Raw genomic sequence first — 17,045 nt, forward strand, 5'->3', positions numbered from 1 at the left:
TTGTGAAAGAAGTTAGAACACATATTCATGTATTCATTCTTTAAAGAGAAACAAGATGACACCATATAGAGCGAAAAACTTTAATATATGTGCATAGTAGCCTTCGACTTCTATCAAGGATCACTCTCCAATATCATCAAGAGAAAACTAAAATATGGGATGTCACTGGAGATGAGCTTGGATCATTAGATGACTGTGGATTTTTTGAAGTTGCTGACTTGTCTTTAGATGAGGCAGACTTAGAGACTAGTTTTCTCAATGTGGAGCGACTATGATATGATTTGTATCATTTTGTTTTGGTGGATTTATGTCACTTTTTGTTGTTGATTGAAATTACTAAGTTTAAATAAACATAAAGTTTGCTTATTATTTTAAACTCTTTATAAATTGTGTTCATAAATTGCATTATTATATTAATATATAAAATACATATAATTGTTTTCGTGTTTTGTGTTTTTTACATTAACGGAGTTCTTGTATCTATGTCTGTGTTCGAGTCCGAGTTTCATAGAATGTAACCTATTTTCGATCAATCTTATTAAAGAATTGGTTTGCCAGTACTGCGGTGGAGTGGATTATTCTTAAAAGGGAGGACAAATTAGAAGAATATGAAGGGGAGGGATGGAAAAGGGGAGAGAAATGGAGGGGGAAATGGTTGAAAATTTAAAACAAAACAAAGGATTATTTATAGAAATAAGAAAAAAGAAAGGTTATACTTAGTAGACCAAAATATAATTAACATCACTCGAATTTATTTGAGTTTTTTTAAATAGACTCTACTAAATTTTTATATTATTTTTTACTTTTTTTAATATTCATATAATTTATTTAAAATTTTAAAATGAATTCCGTTAAGCAATACAATATATCTCAAATTTAATCATTATATAATATTTTTAAGCCAATTCAAGTAAATAGTTTGCAGAGAAACGGTTCAAAATTAAAGAACGACGCCATTGTGAAGTAAACATCCATGATTTATCATAAAAAATTGTGAGAAAACAGTAAAAAAAATTACCGATTTTCATGCTCTAAGTTCACCATATCTAACGCTATTATTTTCAAAATATTTTCCAACAAAATAAAGTCTCACACAAAATTATATAAAATAAAGATGCAATCAAATATAGGGGTGCAGAATCGAATTGATATCTCACTTATTTAATTTAAAAGATGAAAATTTCAAATCACTAAGATACTTGTCAAAAAGAATAAAAAATTAATTTAGAAGATAAAATTTAGTTATTATTATATATTTAAAATTAAATACAGTTTTTCTAATTTGAGTAATTAGCTAGATTAATTCAAATGTTAAAAGACAACAAAGAGAAATAAATGTTATTTAAAGAAGAGAGAAACATATATCAATTTTAATTTTATTTTATTTTCATTTATTAATTCAATATTTAAGATAAAAAATGATTATATAAACATAAATTTTCTTTAACTTTTGTGGTATTAATTTTACACCAATCAACTTAATAATTGTGGTATTAGTCCAAAGGGCTTGCCAATCCATACTTGACTACCCAAATTTTGATTCATATTAGTCTCAATCCAATCATCATGAGATAGACTAAAGAAGATAGTTGGAAACTTAGGATGAAGAAGGCCTTGCCAGGTTTCCTTAGCCACCGTGCAGTCCCGTAGGACATGCAGAACGGACTCTGCTTCACCTGGACAGTCCCCACAGAAAGGGTCTCTAAGCTTGAACTTATGTAGAAACATATTGGTTTTTAATCTTTGTGATATATAAGCCACACCAGGTTCCTAATTCTTCCAGGAACTTGCAGCTTCCAAATTTTTCTCCAACTCGGATACTGCATATCTTTGATAGGTTGAGACATATTCTCATAGGAACTAACAACGGAGAATTCTCCGTTTGTTGTTCCACTCCATATGCAAATTTCTTCTTGGTTGCTATCCTTTAGGGCAAGCTCAATACGTGAATCTTCTCAAAAATATCATAATGAACCTTAGACTTAATAAAGCTCCAATTACAATATCCTTCATTATCAATAAGGCTACTAAGCAAAATGTTATCTTGGATAGAGGCATTATTAAGCAGAACCTTTCTCCATCCAACGGTCATCCCAAGCATTTATCCTTTTCACATCCCCTATTTCCCACAAGATATGATTTTTAAGAGTAGCCCAATTTTTAGCAATATTTTTCCACTGACTTGAGTCATACTTTTTAACTTTCGTCACATTCCTATCAACTTATTTCCTTTTATATTTATTCTTCAAAATCTGACTCCACAAAGCCATGTCTCCACACTTAAGCTTTCAACCCATATTCATTATACAACCCCCATTCATCCGGCTAAGATGTCTTAAGCCCAATCCACCAGAATTCTTTGGTTTACAAATGTCATGCCATCTAATGGTACGGATCTTCTCAGTGTCACTACTATGGACCCATATAAAATCTATTTGAATCTTCTTCAAGCGCTCTTTAGGCACCATAATTCTCATCTTAGTGTAGGTAGGGAGAGCTTCAATAACAAATTTCGCAAGAGCAACATGCCTAGCAAAAGACAATTGATTGCGCTTTATCCACCAGGTATTGGCAGTGCCTTTGCCTCGGGCTCTTACCTGTCAAAGGCACCCCAACGTACATTCACAACTTCTCAACTTCTTTGAAGCCAAAAATGGAAGTTATGCTTCTTCTAGTACTCAAAGGGGTGTTTTCAGAAAACATGATTCTAGTTTTCTCCTTAGTGATTTGTTGCCCTGAAGCGGCACAAAACACATTCAGAACTTCCATGATGCTAGTGATTTGTCTTTTAGTAGCTTGTCCAAAAAGCAAGAGATCATCCGCGAACATGAGGTGAGAAACATTCAAGCCTTGTCTTTAAAACCAATCCAATGTTTATTCTCCACCGTGTCCAGAATCGAATGCCATAATTTATTCATACAATAAACAAAGAGATGGGGAGAGATATGGTCACCTTGTCTTAACCTTTTCTTAGTCTTAAATTAATCACCTTTATTCTTGTATAAAAATTATGAAAATTTTCTTTAAAGGAATTATTGATTTCAATAGTCTTATATCCACTTCCCTTGAGCATCCTTGATAGTCTGAACATGCTTTCTTCTTCTCTCCTTTGGAAGACTTTCACATGATAGAAACACATATTTCTATCACCAACCGCTAACCATTTATCCTTGGTTCTATGAAACCAAGTGATCTCTTCTTGACACATAATCCTTTGAAGCTCCTGTTGCAGATTGGGTTCCAGCGTCCTTAGCCCAGCATGGCTGCAACTCTTCACGAGCCTTTCTTTGAATTCCTTCAATTATTTTCCGTATATTCATAGCCATCGAATCCCAAATGGATGAACTTCTTACTGAGAATACCAAAGTGGATTCTAGTCTCCATGGTAATGAGCATCGCAGGTTGATTCTCCAGAATGTAATGATTGCAAACGCGAACAAAGGCCTTCTTACCAGCTCCATGACAATTCTAGAACATGATCTTAATTTGTTATTGGATCATAATCATAATTAATTATTGATGTGTGCCGCTTGGAGGTCCCTTGGCGTTTCCTCTACAAATTCCATTTCTAGGTCGTCATTAGTAGACCTTTTACCATTTTCTTTGCTCGTCTTTGTCTCCACTATTAGACGAAGCTAACGATCTAGAGGACGGGTGAATATATCACAATAAAATTTTCGTAAATTACAAATTTTATTTTGAAAATATTTACTATGGCAAGCAGAAATAATTATGGATTGACACTCGCCTATCTCGAGCCGTTATCGAAAGAATCATATATGTGTTTAAACCATAAGAAACATATGCTAATGATGAGAAAGAGAACCAATATGTATTACAAAATTTGTTTGAACAAAATCACACAATGATAATCAATTTTCAATGAAAATAGAAAACTAAAATTTATATAGACAATTTATCGAACCCTTAGTGTGCAATCACCAAGCTTAATTCTCTTTATGTTGAAAGTATAACTATTTAATTGCAATTGTTTAGATTGCAATGATCTTACAAAAATAGTTTAAGATACTTCAACACAATCAGAATTATCAGCTAAATAAATTGCTCACTAAATGTATTATCAAAATGGAGAGAGAGAGAGAGAGAGAGAGAGAGAGAGAGAGAGAGAGAGAGAGAGAGAGAGAGAGAGAGAGAGAGAGAGAGAGAGAGAGAGAGAGAGAGAGAGAGAGAGAGAGAGAGAGAGAGAGAGAGAGAGAGAGAGTATGTGTGTGTGTATGTGTGTGTGAGAGAGAGAGAGAGAACACCAAGATTTATTTAGACAGTTCCCCAATTATCCTCACTATAGGTACGTCTCTGGCCCTAATTCCAAATAGAATTGAGATATTGTAATTAACATTTCCAATAGTAGTTTATAAGAGAAGTAGTATCAATTCAAACCTCAAACCTTATGTTTAATTGTTGATCCTAGCTCATTCTTTTCCCTTGATCTCAGCTGGATCAAGTCACACAAGACTTCCAATTGATCCTACGGTTATTGTTACTCATTTGACCAAACTTCTATTCTTCAAAGCATTCACTCGCTTAAATCCAAATTGCAAAATCTTGACCCCAAGTCTTTCAATTGATCCTCCGGTTACCGCTACTCCTTTGCAAGAACCTTCGTTCTTCAAAGCTTTAACTCTATCCAAGGTGAAAAGACTTGTGCAAAAAACCCCAAATCAACCCTTGATCTCCTAACCAGTTTTATCAACGAAACTCCTAAAGAATACTAAACCCAATTATGATTACAACAATATTAAATTTGACCTTATCAATCTATTCTGGATGAACAATCAACAAAATGATTATGTGTAATTGTTGAATGTGTGAAGAAAAAGATTGAAGATGAAGAGAAAATTATAAGTATGTTCTTGGTTTCTATTTTTCCTGAAATGATGCATGAATGCATATTTATATGTGTGTGTATGTATAAAAAGAATAACAAACAAAACAGATTTTTAGTGAAAAATACAAGTTATGTAAAATAAATTGAATGTATTGACTCCAAATTCGAATGAGTAAATACATAAGGCTAATTATTCGATATATAGCTAGAACGGGTCGATACATTAAGGGAAGGGATAATTTGTAAAAAAAACACCTTTAGTAGGAGTCGACTCCAAGCACGGGGGAGTCGACTTATTCGTGTGATATATCGACCCATGCCAACAATGTATCGATACATTGAAGGCAGAGAGGTTTATTTGAAAACGCCTTACAAATGAAATTGGCTCCAAATGCGAATGAGTCGACTCATTCGCATTTTATGTCGACCCATGTGACCTATGTATTGATACATTAAGGTCAGAATCATTTTCTTTTAAAACTCATTCAATATGTATTGATACATAGCCATTTTATCAACCCATTGACTCATTTTTCATGAAAAAACATATTTTTAACTTGTAATAGCTTATTTAATCTGATTTTGCATGTCTTATTATGATGATGCACATCTAGACATAAACGGTAAGATCCAATATACACAAAGTACTAAGTGACCTAGTTTTGACATCATTCAAAACATACCTAAGAGAATAGTGCAGTCAGATCCACTTCTCCTTGTATGAGACTTTCTACCAGAGTTGAAAGAAGAATAGGAGAATAATAAAGGATGTTAGCAGAGGTTAAGTCCTCATTTTCTCTTAGGGATATCAAGGCAATAGGGCCAAGTTAATCCAGATTATTATGCCTACTTCTCTGACCCCCCTCCCCCCTCCCCATCATTAACAGTTCCTTTTTTCCGCTAAAGTGGTACCTTCTCTAATTTTTAAACCAGTAACAAGATCACTCGCTTCTCCCTTTGGCAATAATTTATCAATTTCACGCGGCCTATTGCCTCTTTAACCTCCCTTGAAGTTAACATTTTGAATTCCTCGATACGCCATTATTGAGAATTTCTTGACTTTATTTTGTTCCCTTATTGTCTCTCTCTTAACCTTGCTAGTATCCCACGATTTTGACTTGTTTGTTGTCTCTTAGCATCCTTAGAGACTTCTTATTCTCTTGAGTGAGCCTCTACTTGAGTGAATTTATCTTCTGTCTTCATATCCTCCATAGGCTCATCCAAATATCCACTAAGGGAATGGAATCTAGATCATATTCCACTATTTTCTCTTATGGCCTTCAAGGTCGTGCTAGCCTCGACTTTCTCTTTAACCTCATTTCCAAGCTCAAATTTTTGCTTTCGCATTCTTTTGGTTTTCTAGACAACCATCCAAGGCCCTGTAGTCGTATCCACCTTTTCCCTAACATTGTTGCCTTGAGGTTTCTCTTCTATATTCGTATTCCCTTTAACTTCAGTCTGGGGAGCCTTTTTATCAGAGCATCCACTTGTAGAGTGGCCAAATCTGCCACAAGAGAAGTACAAAAGATGTAGGCCTTCATATTCAACTTTATAATGACGACCTTTAATTGAGAACTTAGCAAGCAGAGTTTCATTAAATTCACTTGAATACACAGTCTCGCATATTTCCCTATTTCCCTAGAAATAGTGTTCTTGTCAACTTTAACAGTTTTCCCAATATGATAACCAATGTACGAAAGCACACGATTGTCGTAGTATTTTATAGGTAAACCTGAAATTATAACCCATATCGCAAGTTCTTCAATAACGCCACCAGCATAGCAGAAGTTTGCGCTCCAAGCTCTGACCATTAGATAGTCGTCATAGATTATTCAATGTCCCTCCAGAAGAGTGAATTCTTGATCTTCTTCGCTTGTGAAGGTGAGAAAATAAAATTAATGACCAAGATCAACTAAGTTGACTATGCCTTTTCGTGCCCACAGTTGTTGCAGTCTGTTCTCCAGCGCTTTGAACCCAATATGTCTCCCCAACATCTTAAAATTAACCCCTTTCTTCCACGGTAGCAAGATACGATGCTCTTCCTCCGACGATAATATGATTTCAGGACATTCATAGTCGTCATATTTTTGTTCTTTAATTCTGAGTCCTTTCTCCCTTTCTTAGGTTCCCAAAAGCTCTCTTCTAGTCATTCTTGGTCTGAACAAATTTCACACTCTTCCATTTGTTCACTAGTGACAATATTTTTGTAGGAAGGGAAGTTCGCTTGAGAGGGATGCATTTCTTAATCTTGCAGAGCTTGGATCAATCCTATCGAGGAAGAAACGCGAGTCACGACTTCAACCTACTATGTCCCCTCCGAATAGGTCCCAAATCCGAAGATGAGGAGTTTAAACCAACTCGTTAAAAAACACCTTCGTTGAACCGAAGAAACCCTACGGAAAAAGATCACAGCAGAACCCTAATCCCAAATCTCCAAAATCCTAACGAAGTCCAAAATAATTTCTTCATAAAAAAAAGGCTGAAAGAGAAGAATTTTTGAGAAATCATTTTCTAGTTTTGTTTTTATATGAGTGTTAATTTTTTTAAAACAACAAAAAAGCTCACATGTTTTCAATATTTTCATATATAAATCATTTCTAACTAGTATTAGCTCTTCTCTCCATCACAAATGTTGATTCTAAAAGTTTCATAACCTTTTAATAGTAAGCTTTTAATGACATATTTTAGAAAATGAAAATATAAAATATTTTTCACAAAGTAAACAGAAAACGATTTAATTATTAAACAAGACATCACATTACATGTCTAGATAATTTCTCTAGGTGGCTGTGGTATAGCTGCTGTAGTTCTGCAGCTGAAATTTCTGTTTCTTTAAGGAAGAATTATTCATCAAAGGAACTGCCTTCTAAGCTTACAAAAACTCAAAGACAAACAGAATTATAAAAGCATGAAGATAGTATCTCAATATAAAGCTTGAAGACCACACTTTACATGAAGATATAAGTGTAAAATCCAATAAAAACCAACAACTTTAATATGAAAAAGATACACTTGGTACAAAAAAAAGTGAGTCACATAAAAAGCCATCCAGGCTTGCATTCTTACACAAAATCACTGCCCCAACCTCAAAAAACAAAACTATGAAGGGTGCATGGTAACCTATACAGGGTTAGCAGTTGGATTAGAAAAACCTTCAAACACAAAAAAATCTGAATATTTTAGTGATTATCCTTTTTTCGAACAGCGAGCCAATTTCCACTCAGTTTGCTTGGACTTTGGCTTCTTGAGCTTGGAAAATCCATCATCATCATCGGATTCATCGCTATCATCACCCTTCTTCTTGCCGCGTTTCTTCTCTGCTTTTCCATATACAATAATCTTCCTTTCATCTTTCTCCTCAACGGGCTCGGATCTCTCCCTGGGCTTCCAAATGAATAGAGATCTGAAAAATTATAACAGGTAACTTAGGACCATTAAGATTAATAATAACTTATTGTTAAAGGAAAAACCTTATATCTAACTAGCAAATTCAAAAGCTCTTTATCTTCTAGTTGTTTAGGACTATTAGTAAGATAATGTGTGACGAATCATACCTAGAACTTCCAGTAGCTAGAATATCATCGCGTGGATGAAGCTTATTCACCGGACTGATTGTCGTGATGTTTGGGTCCATGACTTCCGCTACCAATTGCCCTGTACTGATATCTATAAAATCAATAGGATGCAACGCTGCACCGTTGAAATTTTCACTTATATAACGGCCAACAACGGCAAGTGACTCAGATGAATCCTGCAATTACATAAACAATAGTGTTCCATATATAAGAATAAAAGAAACATCATAAAGAACTGCGTAAATTCAAAATTTAAAAAAAAAACTACCTTTGGATCCCATTCAGCTTTGAAGGGTGTTAAATGGCGATTGAAATCATGGCTATGCACAATTTCTCGGCTAGGAGATTCCATGTTACCAAAGATAGAATCCCATATACGAAGACGGTTGTCCTGCGATGTAGTAAGAATTTTGTTTCCAGATATTGGAGAGAAATATGCAGAGTTAACAACACGCTTGTGCTCAAGGCTGCAAAGTGATGACCCGGCTTCTAAGTGACGCAAATCCCATATACGAGCCTAAAAAACGAGATCATTTTGTTTCATAGGTTGGTATTTCTAACATAAAACAATATTTTAAACTAACTTGAATATCAATCAATATATGAATAAACGGGAAGAACTCACGTAATGATCATTTCCACAAGTCAAAAGGATGTCCGGTTGAAGAGGATTGCAATGGATACCAACAACTTTACTACCTCTTTTATGAATCAGAACTGCATCACCATTCCTGTTGTTGGACCGCATGTCAACCCTATCAATGGCGAAGGGGGTTATATACTTTTGCTAAGCTAATTTGCTTCACTAACAAAAACATGATAAATGGACATGTGGAGAAAGTAAAAACCAAAGCTTTGTGGGTGAGCCAAAGGAAGTTACTTACAAGTGAAGAAAACCAAAGTTATCGGCAACAAGCACAAGACCTTTCTCACAATTAACATCCATGCCATAGAGCATTTTCCAAGTGTTCGGACCCTAATAAAAACAACACATACAAATAAACTTTTTGTTGCAAAAAGACAAGACAGACAATTACAGGATTACCTTGAGTAAACTCATGCGGTGAAGAGGTTAAAGAAATGAGTAGGAAATAAGTTAAGAAAGAAACACTTAGAGAAAATGTTACCTGCCATCCGTCCGGATTCAGGTTCATCGGAGAGGATGATATTCCAGTCTCCAAGTCAGTACAACTAACGGTTCCATCTGAGGATGCGGAATAGACCATGCAATCATTTCTAGGATTAAACCTACAAAATTTCTCATATAGAGTCAAACATTTGAACTTCAGGCTAAAACATGCAAATAAACTAAATGATGTCAACTACGCGAAGGTCGTGGTTTCATTAAGCAACTTACTTCATTGTATTCACTAAACAAGAATGTATGGTCCCATAGACTACTTTCTCATATACTTTTTCAAAATCCCAAACTCCGATTTGTCCTTTCTAGTACAATTGAATTAAAGCAGGGAAAAAAGAATCAGTGGCTAAAAAAAGGCAATCTTAAAGTTATTCCCAACTAATGTAATTCATTGATTATAATGAGTAACCTTATCCCCCGATAACAGGATGTTATTCTTCGTCGGGTGGAACTCCAAACTTGTTACCCGTCTACTATGATATCTGATAACAGCGCAATGCACTTGGTCTGGGATCACACATTTTGGCTTGATCTGTAGCATAAAAGATGCAACATGAATTTCAAAAACAAGAATCACATAACACTGGTCTCTGTGAAGAATAGCTTGGAACAAGATAGTACATAAACATTATGTAATCATATGAGGAATATATGGTTTCAAATTCAAGACTCTGTGTACGAAAAATATGAAAAATCCAATTATTTGTATCCACAATGAAGAGATTGAAAAGACCCTAAGAAAAAGCAAAAAATCTACATATGACTTAAACCTAAGGGTTCCGGCAAGAAAAGTACTATATGGCTAAAAAAAGTCTGTACTGTGTTATGCTGTGGAAACATATAGTAATGTTTGAACTAAATTACAAGATACCACATTGAAATAAATAAAACAGTAAAAGAATCACAATTGCAAATTTATGACACAGTAGAAATAAGAAATCGTCCAATTCGTCACAACTAAAGTAAGATTGACTATTAGTTAAAAAAGAGTTAGACTTACCAGAGGTATGGCATGTCTTAGCTGGCGTTCAAACACATACTCCAAAGGTTTAGTTGTTTTTCTGCGGGGTGCCGGAACAACACCATGCTCAGTAGAGACCCGATGCGGACAATTCAAAGTAGTATGCCCTTTAATTGAGAATCACAAAAGATGGTAAATATAAAAACAAAAATACATTCAAAAGCTGAACAGGTTACTGTCAAACTAGAGAGACTAATATGAGACAATGTCACCAAGATAATCGTTCTAATTGATAAAATAAAGAGTGTGTGTCTAGGTGAGAATTTATGATGAAATATGGTTTTCATGTTGGTTCAGTGTCACCAATAGCAGATTAAGGAAAATAGTGGAAATCTAGAAATTCACAATGTAAAATAGCAGATAGCATTATCGACAAACAGCGAAAGCATAGCATTTGGAATAACTCAATTATATCTATAAAAAGACATGCTACATGCAAATAAAAAATGAAATTGATGCAAAGCATAACTTAGACAGCATATTGAAAGGTTTACATATTATGGTGAATATAGGAGTATTACTAATTGACTCTTCACTTTTTTATTATAAAAAAATGCCAAGTTTAGGGAGCAGATTCTTCAGTTTAACTATTTTTAAAAACCTTAAAAGTCTATTTTTTCCCACTATTGCTGGTACATCAGCCAACAGAAATTGCAATTGAGAACGAATGCCACTATTCCCCAAATAGCAAATCTAAAGGTATGTCGCATCAAAGCGGATCAAAATCCATCATGATATAGCACTATAGCGCCGTTTATTTGACAAAACGAAACAATTTAATCTGAGTTTTATATTCGTCATGTGCTTTGCAACAAAACAAAACCACATAACTGACTCCACTAGTAGATAGTAGGATTGGTCCCCAGATTAGTCGGTTCTTAGGCCCAGTACATATGAACCACTAACTCCACATACTAAAAGCATGACTGCTATGTCAGACACCGACACAACACTAACACGTGTAATGACATTCAATCAATATCATTTTTCCTAAACTATTATCAATGCCTTCACGTTAGGGTCTGCGTGATGTATGTGCTTCACAGCCTAGTGAAGGTAGGTACATTGTATCGACGCATTTTCTCTACCCCTTCTCACACGAAAAAAATCAATTATGACAAGCTAAGCTATACAACCAAAACAAAACACTTTCATTCCATATAAAATCAAGTTTAGAGCTCATCATCACCTTCACAAACAAGCCATAAAATACCCTCAAACCGATCAAAACACTAGAGGAATCAATCCAATGCATGTTCAAATCCATCATACATCAGTATACCAATACAAACATCACGCAGAAGATAATAGTTATCACTTACCAGGAGTTTTACACAGAAAACAAGGTTTCATTGGGCAATCAATATAAGTAGCACCCTTAAACCCTGCTTCATGTCCAGGCTTCTTACACACCTATAACAACACCATCAACAACAATACACAAAATCAACTACCAAAACAAAACAGAATACCATTACCCATTAGGAAAAAAGAAACAACTTAGCATCAAAAATTAATTTTTTTCCCCATTTGTTAAAAAGAAAAAAAAAGGAGTAACCTTGCAAACTTTTTGGAGAGATAAAGTAATGGGTGTTTTCCCTTTACTGTTTGCAACAAAACCCAGTTCCATTTTCTTAATCTTGGCATTTTCAGCAACCCCATTTTCTTCTTCTACGAGTATTTCTTCTTCTTCTTCTTCATCGGATGAACTCTGTTCTGAGTCAGAGTCTTTCTCAATGAGAACTTTGGGGAAAGAGGTTCTACGAGTGATCGGGGCCATAAAGTTGAACAAATGAAACGACCCTTTTGCGGGAAAATTGAAAGGCGCACGAAGACAAAAGGAAGGGTTGGAAACTTGGGAGTTGGAGGGTTGGAAGTTGGAACAGGAGTAGTGTGAACACAAACAGGGGAATTGAATGAATGGATGTGATTTCACCGCTTGTTTTTGTTTTTTTTTGGTTTTGAATGGTACACGTCACGGGTATGTTAAATGTTAAATGACATGTTTACCCTACTATAGTAACCTACTTTAAGAGGAAAGATCTCTATTGATGAATTTTTAAGGATAGGCAGAAGTTCAAGGAGATTCTGTTGAGTTCAACGCTTTTATAAAATTGAGACTAATTCAATAAGTACATAAGATAGATTTTTCGTGTTTCAAAACTTAATAAGATTGTTGGAAGATTGTGAGACAAAAAACTGATTAGAGGGACATTTCAGGTCATTGTTCTTTTTGGCTCAAAAACAATAATATTGTCTTGGGTGAAAACCTTTTAGAGTAATAAAAGGGTGTTTCAGTTACACGAGATTTGTTTAGTTTGTAGAAGAAGAGTGGAAAACATAGAAAGTGAAGGGAATAAGGTTTATGGGGTGAAAGAATAATTCAAAAGATTGAGGGACAAATTTAGGTGATGGAATTGAGAGGTATATGGATGGGTGGACCTTTAAGTGAAACGGGTTGTGAGAGAGTAATGAAGTGGAAGTTAGCTTAAGTGAAATGAAGGAAATGGATCAACTTGAATTAATATATAAATGAAAAAGAGTGAACAATGAAGTTAAGAGGAATATTCGAAGGAAAGAGTGCTTCTTAAGTCATAAATCAAGAACTAAGTGGATAAAGGAAAAGGATATGAATTCAAGATATTTCCACAACATCATGAAATCAAGATATATGAGGAGTTCAATAAATTCTATTGAAATTAAAGGGGAATAGTTGAGGGGTGTATGAGATCAAGGAAAAAATAAGGCAATATTTCGAGGAGATATTTAGAGAGGGTCATGAGAATATGCCTAAATTAATAGGAATTATTTTTAATCAAATAAGTTATGATGGTTGCTCTTCATTGACCAATGACTTGGCAGTCATAACCCTTCAGCAAAATCGAAAAGAAAAAGAAGTTCGTTAAACGAACGTCCAAAGAGGACTTAGGCAAAAATTAGGACAATCTCGATGGACAAAAAGCTTCAAAAGTGGTCCAGACAAAAATTAGAGATTGAAGAGCAAAAAATATCAAATAAAGGTTGTCGTTAAATCCTTGACAAAAAAATAAAATAAGATTCAGTCACCACCGTATCAAAATCGAAGGGCCACCGACATCCATGACAAAAACAAAATAAAGTGACTGTCATTTCAAAAAAAAATCTTAAATCTTCATCTTTACATCGTGAAACACTCTTGGGAGTTGAAAGCGTATGTTGAATTAACTTAACGTAGGACTGAAGATCATCACGAATAAGGGGTGGGTTAAAACAAATTTGAGTCTTATATCCTTTCTTTCACAAACCATTAACCAGGCCACGTTATAACTCTCAAAAGACCTAATTGAAGCAGTATTTATTCTGAAAGCATGCTACAGCAAGGTTGCGTAAACTGACTCCTTAAGATTTGTTAATCTTCTGTATTGATATCATATTCTCGTTATATCTTTCACACACTTGCTAAATCGGCACTACATTTGGACTAATGGTTCATTCGTCATACACCATCACATCATTCCAATAAATGATTTTTTCAAAACTTGTATGAGCATCGCATTAAAATTACCATTTTTTGAATGAACAATTTTAACTACAAGTTAGTACTTAGCATCAAGGAAATTAAAAAGAAGCAATCAGAGAGGAACTTGAACATTCGTTGGTGATGACTCAAATCAAGACCACCTCATAACCGTATGGATCAGTGGCATGACATCCAATGACTATGTTAACCTAAGAATTGGTCAGTCTGAAACAAATCCCTAAGCATCAGTTGATTCAGGGAGGCAAATAATTTCAATGTTTAGTTAATATGGGGCAAATCTCTTCAAGGCTCGGGCATGGGCAAGTTACCTCAAGAACATAATGAAGCCCACCCTCCAAAGGTCGGTCTATCAAAGGAAAATTACTCTAAAAATTGTTTAATCGGGGGAAAACACTGCATGAGTTAGACACTAGGGCAAACCATCTCAGAACATGTCATTGCATAATTGTCCCAAAACTTCCTTTCGACGAAAACTCTTTCGAATACCCTACAGACTGGGGCAAGATAAATTGCAAAATGGTAAGTTCATTTCATACTTATAAGTTGATCAAGCATATCGTGCCAGACAATAGTAAATGCTGGTTTCAAACAAGAGATCACGCTAGTACAACATCATATAATCCCCTAGAAAGAAGCCTTGGGGCAGAGCAAAAGCACAATCGTCATGCATTGATCACATCGCTACGCTCATAAAGCCATTGTCCGATTGTCATGGCATATCGGTCAAGGAAGTTGAGGTTCTCTCAAGAACAAACACGCAACCTACCAGGAACAAATCAAACTTGGGGCACTAAGAACATCCACGGTCGTATCCTCCGATCATCGCATCATCAAAGACCGAGTGTCGGGAAGTCAAATCCTTTCACCAACAAAAGTCCAAATCATATTGGCAACTACCTAAAAAAACCAAATTCAACATTCTTAGAATCATCAGAAAACCAAATTCAGTCGACATTGGTATCCAGAAAATATCTCACCTTCGAAAAAGGATACCAATCCAAAACATCCAAACATTTATTTGCATTCAAACATGCATCGCATGCATCATTTCATGCATAACGTTCCTGCCGAAAAGAGAAGTTTAAACAAAAATAAAAAAATATGTCGTGTATCACTGCATACATAAATTTCTACTAAGATGAGCCATTATACATAATTATGACAATCACTTGGATTCCTACATGAAAAATACCCCCAGCAGATGCATCCTTACATCAGTGCATGCACAGTATTTCCACTAAGGTGGAATACTATGCAAAAATCAAGCGCACATAATAAGAATCAGGATCCAAGGTTAATCATAGGTATCCAAGTCAATCCTCAGCTAAGTCGGCGGTATTTTCTCTGAGTGAGTTCCTACTCTGCGTTGTTTTCTCATTGGGCGTTCCCCATTGAGTTACTTCCTTCAACCTTTTGTTGTTGAAGATGTTATCCTCAGTAAAGTCAGTGGTATTTCTCTGAGTGAGTTCCCATCTTGCTTGTTTTCTCATTGAGCGTTCCCTAGTGAGTTGTTTCCTTCAACCTTTTATTGATGAAATTTATATATTTCAGTAATACTTCCCTTCAACTTTTTGCTGACAAGGATGATGTTCCATAATAAATCTTTTTCTTCAACCTTTTGTTAATGATATCCCCAAGCAAGTCTTACCATTTATGTTTCAATATTACCCCAACAAGTTTGTTTTATTAGCCTTTTGTTGATAGTCTCATTCCCCAAACAAGTCTTTTATTATCATCATTTTGATGATATTGCCTTACTCATTAATCTAATCATCATTTCTCAGTGATGGTCATCATTCTTTGGGTGGTGGAAATTTTTTGAGAATCAGTATTTCCTATCATTCTATTGATGACCTTTGAAGTTGTGATCTAACCATCATCTTTTTTGGTAATGGTGATCTTTGAAATCTTTGCGGCTTACCGTTATCCTTTTGGTAGTGGCAAGCTTTATTATGATAACCATCATCCTTTTGGTGATGGAGATATGTGTCATTATAATCTAACCATCATCCTTTTGGTGATGGCGATATGTGTCATTATAATCTAACCATCATCCTTTTGGTGATGGCGATTCTTGAAGTTTGGTTTAATCATCATTCTTTTAGTGATGGCGACCTTTGTCATTATTATGTTACCATCATCCTTTTGGTTATGGTCATCATCCTTTTGGTGATGGCAAATCTTTGTCAGTATTATCTAACCATCGTCCTTTTGATGATGATAATCGTTGAAGTTATGGTCTTGCTATCATCTTTTTGGTGATAACAAGTTTTGTTGATTGATCATACCTTCATCCTTTTTGTGATGGTGATCGTTGAAGTTATGGTCTTACTATCATCCTTTTGGTGATAACAAGCATTATTATTGATCTTACCTTCATCCTTTTTATGATGGTGATCATTGAAGTTGTGTACATATTATCATCATTTCCTTAGTGTAACTAGGTTCTCACAAAAAATCACAATAGGAGAGAATATAAGAGAAGATCGATGGCATAAGCGTTGTCTAAGGAATCATCAACAAATTCTTTTCTACTTCCTTATTCTAGGGCTTGATTGTAAAGTTATGACGAGTAAGCATGCCTAAAATTCTCTTTTGTACGGTTTAGGTATAGTTGTCTTGTTACTTAAATTTTGATCCCTACCATGTAGTTCTATGTAATTATTTTTCATTTTTAATATTGATGGATTCTTCGTTCTTAATGCTTGTTTTGGAATAAAAATGTCCTTATCATCTTTCATTTCATCATAATACCAATAAAAGTAGTCACATCGAATTTTAGTTGACGTCTGCGTAAATTTCGGAAAACAGAATCCACTGTGCCAAAATGAAATTGGGGAATAAGTATAGATATTTTACCCTATAGTCTGGACATCCCTAAAATTGCTTCCCAAAATTATTAACCATCTTAAGCACAACAAAGTTACCTTACCAACAGGTAG

At 34.9% G+C, this 17,045-nt stretch overlaps 1 protein-coding gene across 1 annotated transcript; it reads right to left on the minus strand.

Moving 5' to 3' along the window:
* Nucleotides 1-7,816: 7,816 nt before the first annotated feature.
* LOC127118571 (protein DAMAGED DNA-BINDING 2) lies at nt 7,817-12,593 on the minus strand. The gene is made up of 11 exons (XM_051048784.1): nt 12,142-12,593; nt 11,906-11,996; nt 10,563-10,690; nt 9,972-10,094; nt 9,779-9,867; nt 9,549-9,669; nt 9,306-9,397; nt 9,047-9,176; nt 8,690-8,938; nt 8,401-8,597; nt 7,817-8,249 (listed from the first exon to the last, which is right to left on the minus strand). The coding sequence occupies exons 1-11, from the start codon at nt 12,361-12,363 to the stop codon at nt 8,033-8,035; spliced, it is 1,659 nt and encodes a 552-aa protein (XP_050904741.1). The 5' UTR covers nt 12,364-12,593; the 3' UTR covers nt 7,817-8,032.
* Nucleotides 12,594-17,045: the final 4,452 nt, after the last annotated feature.

This window comes from Lathyrus oleraceus, chromosome 2 (assembly GCF_024323335.1).
Source record: "Lathyrus oleraceus cultivar Zhongwan6 chromosome 2, CAAS_Psat_ZW6_1.0, whole genome shotgun sequence".
Classification (NCBI taxonomy): Eukaryota; Viridiplantae; Streptophyta; class Magnoliopsida; order Fabales; family Fabaceae; genus Lathyrus; species Lathyrus oleraceus.

Excerpts from the sequence above, each read along its gene's own strand:
- LOC127118571 (XM_051048784.1), bottom strand. The coding sequence starts at position 12,363 with ATGGCCCCGATCACTCGTAGAACCTCTTTCCCCAAAGTTCTCATTGAG. Across the intron at positions 11,997-12,141 it reads CTCTCCAAAAAGTTTGCAAG|GTGTGTAAGAAGCCTGGACA; the intron begins GTTACTCCTTTT and ends GTGTTGTTATAG. Across the intron at positions 10,691-11,905 it reads TTTTCTGTGTAAAACTCCTG|GGCATACTACTTTGAATTGT; the intron begins GTAAGTGATAAC and ends TCTCAATTAAAG.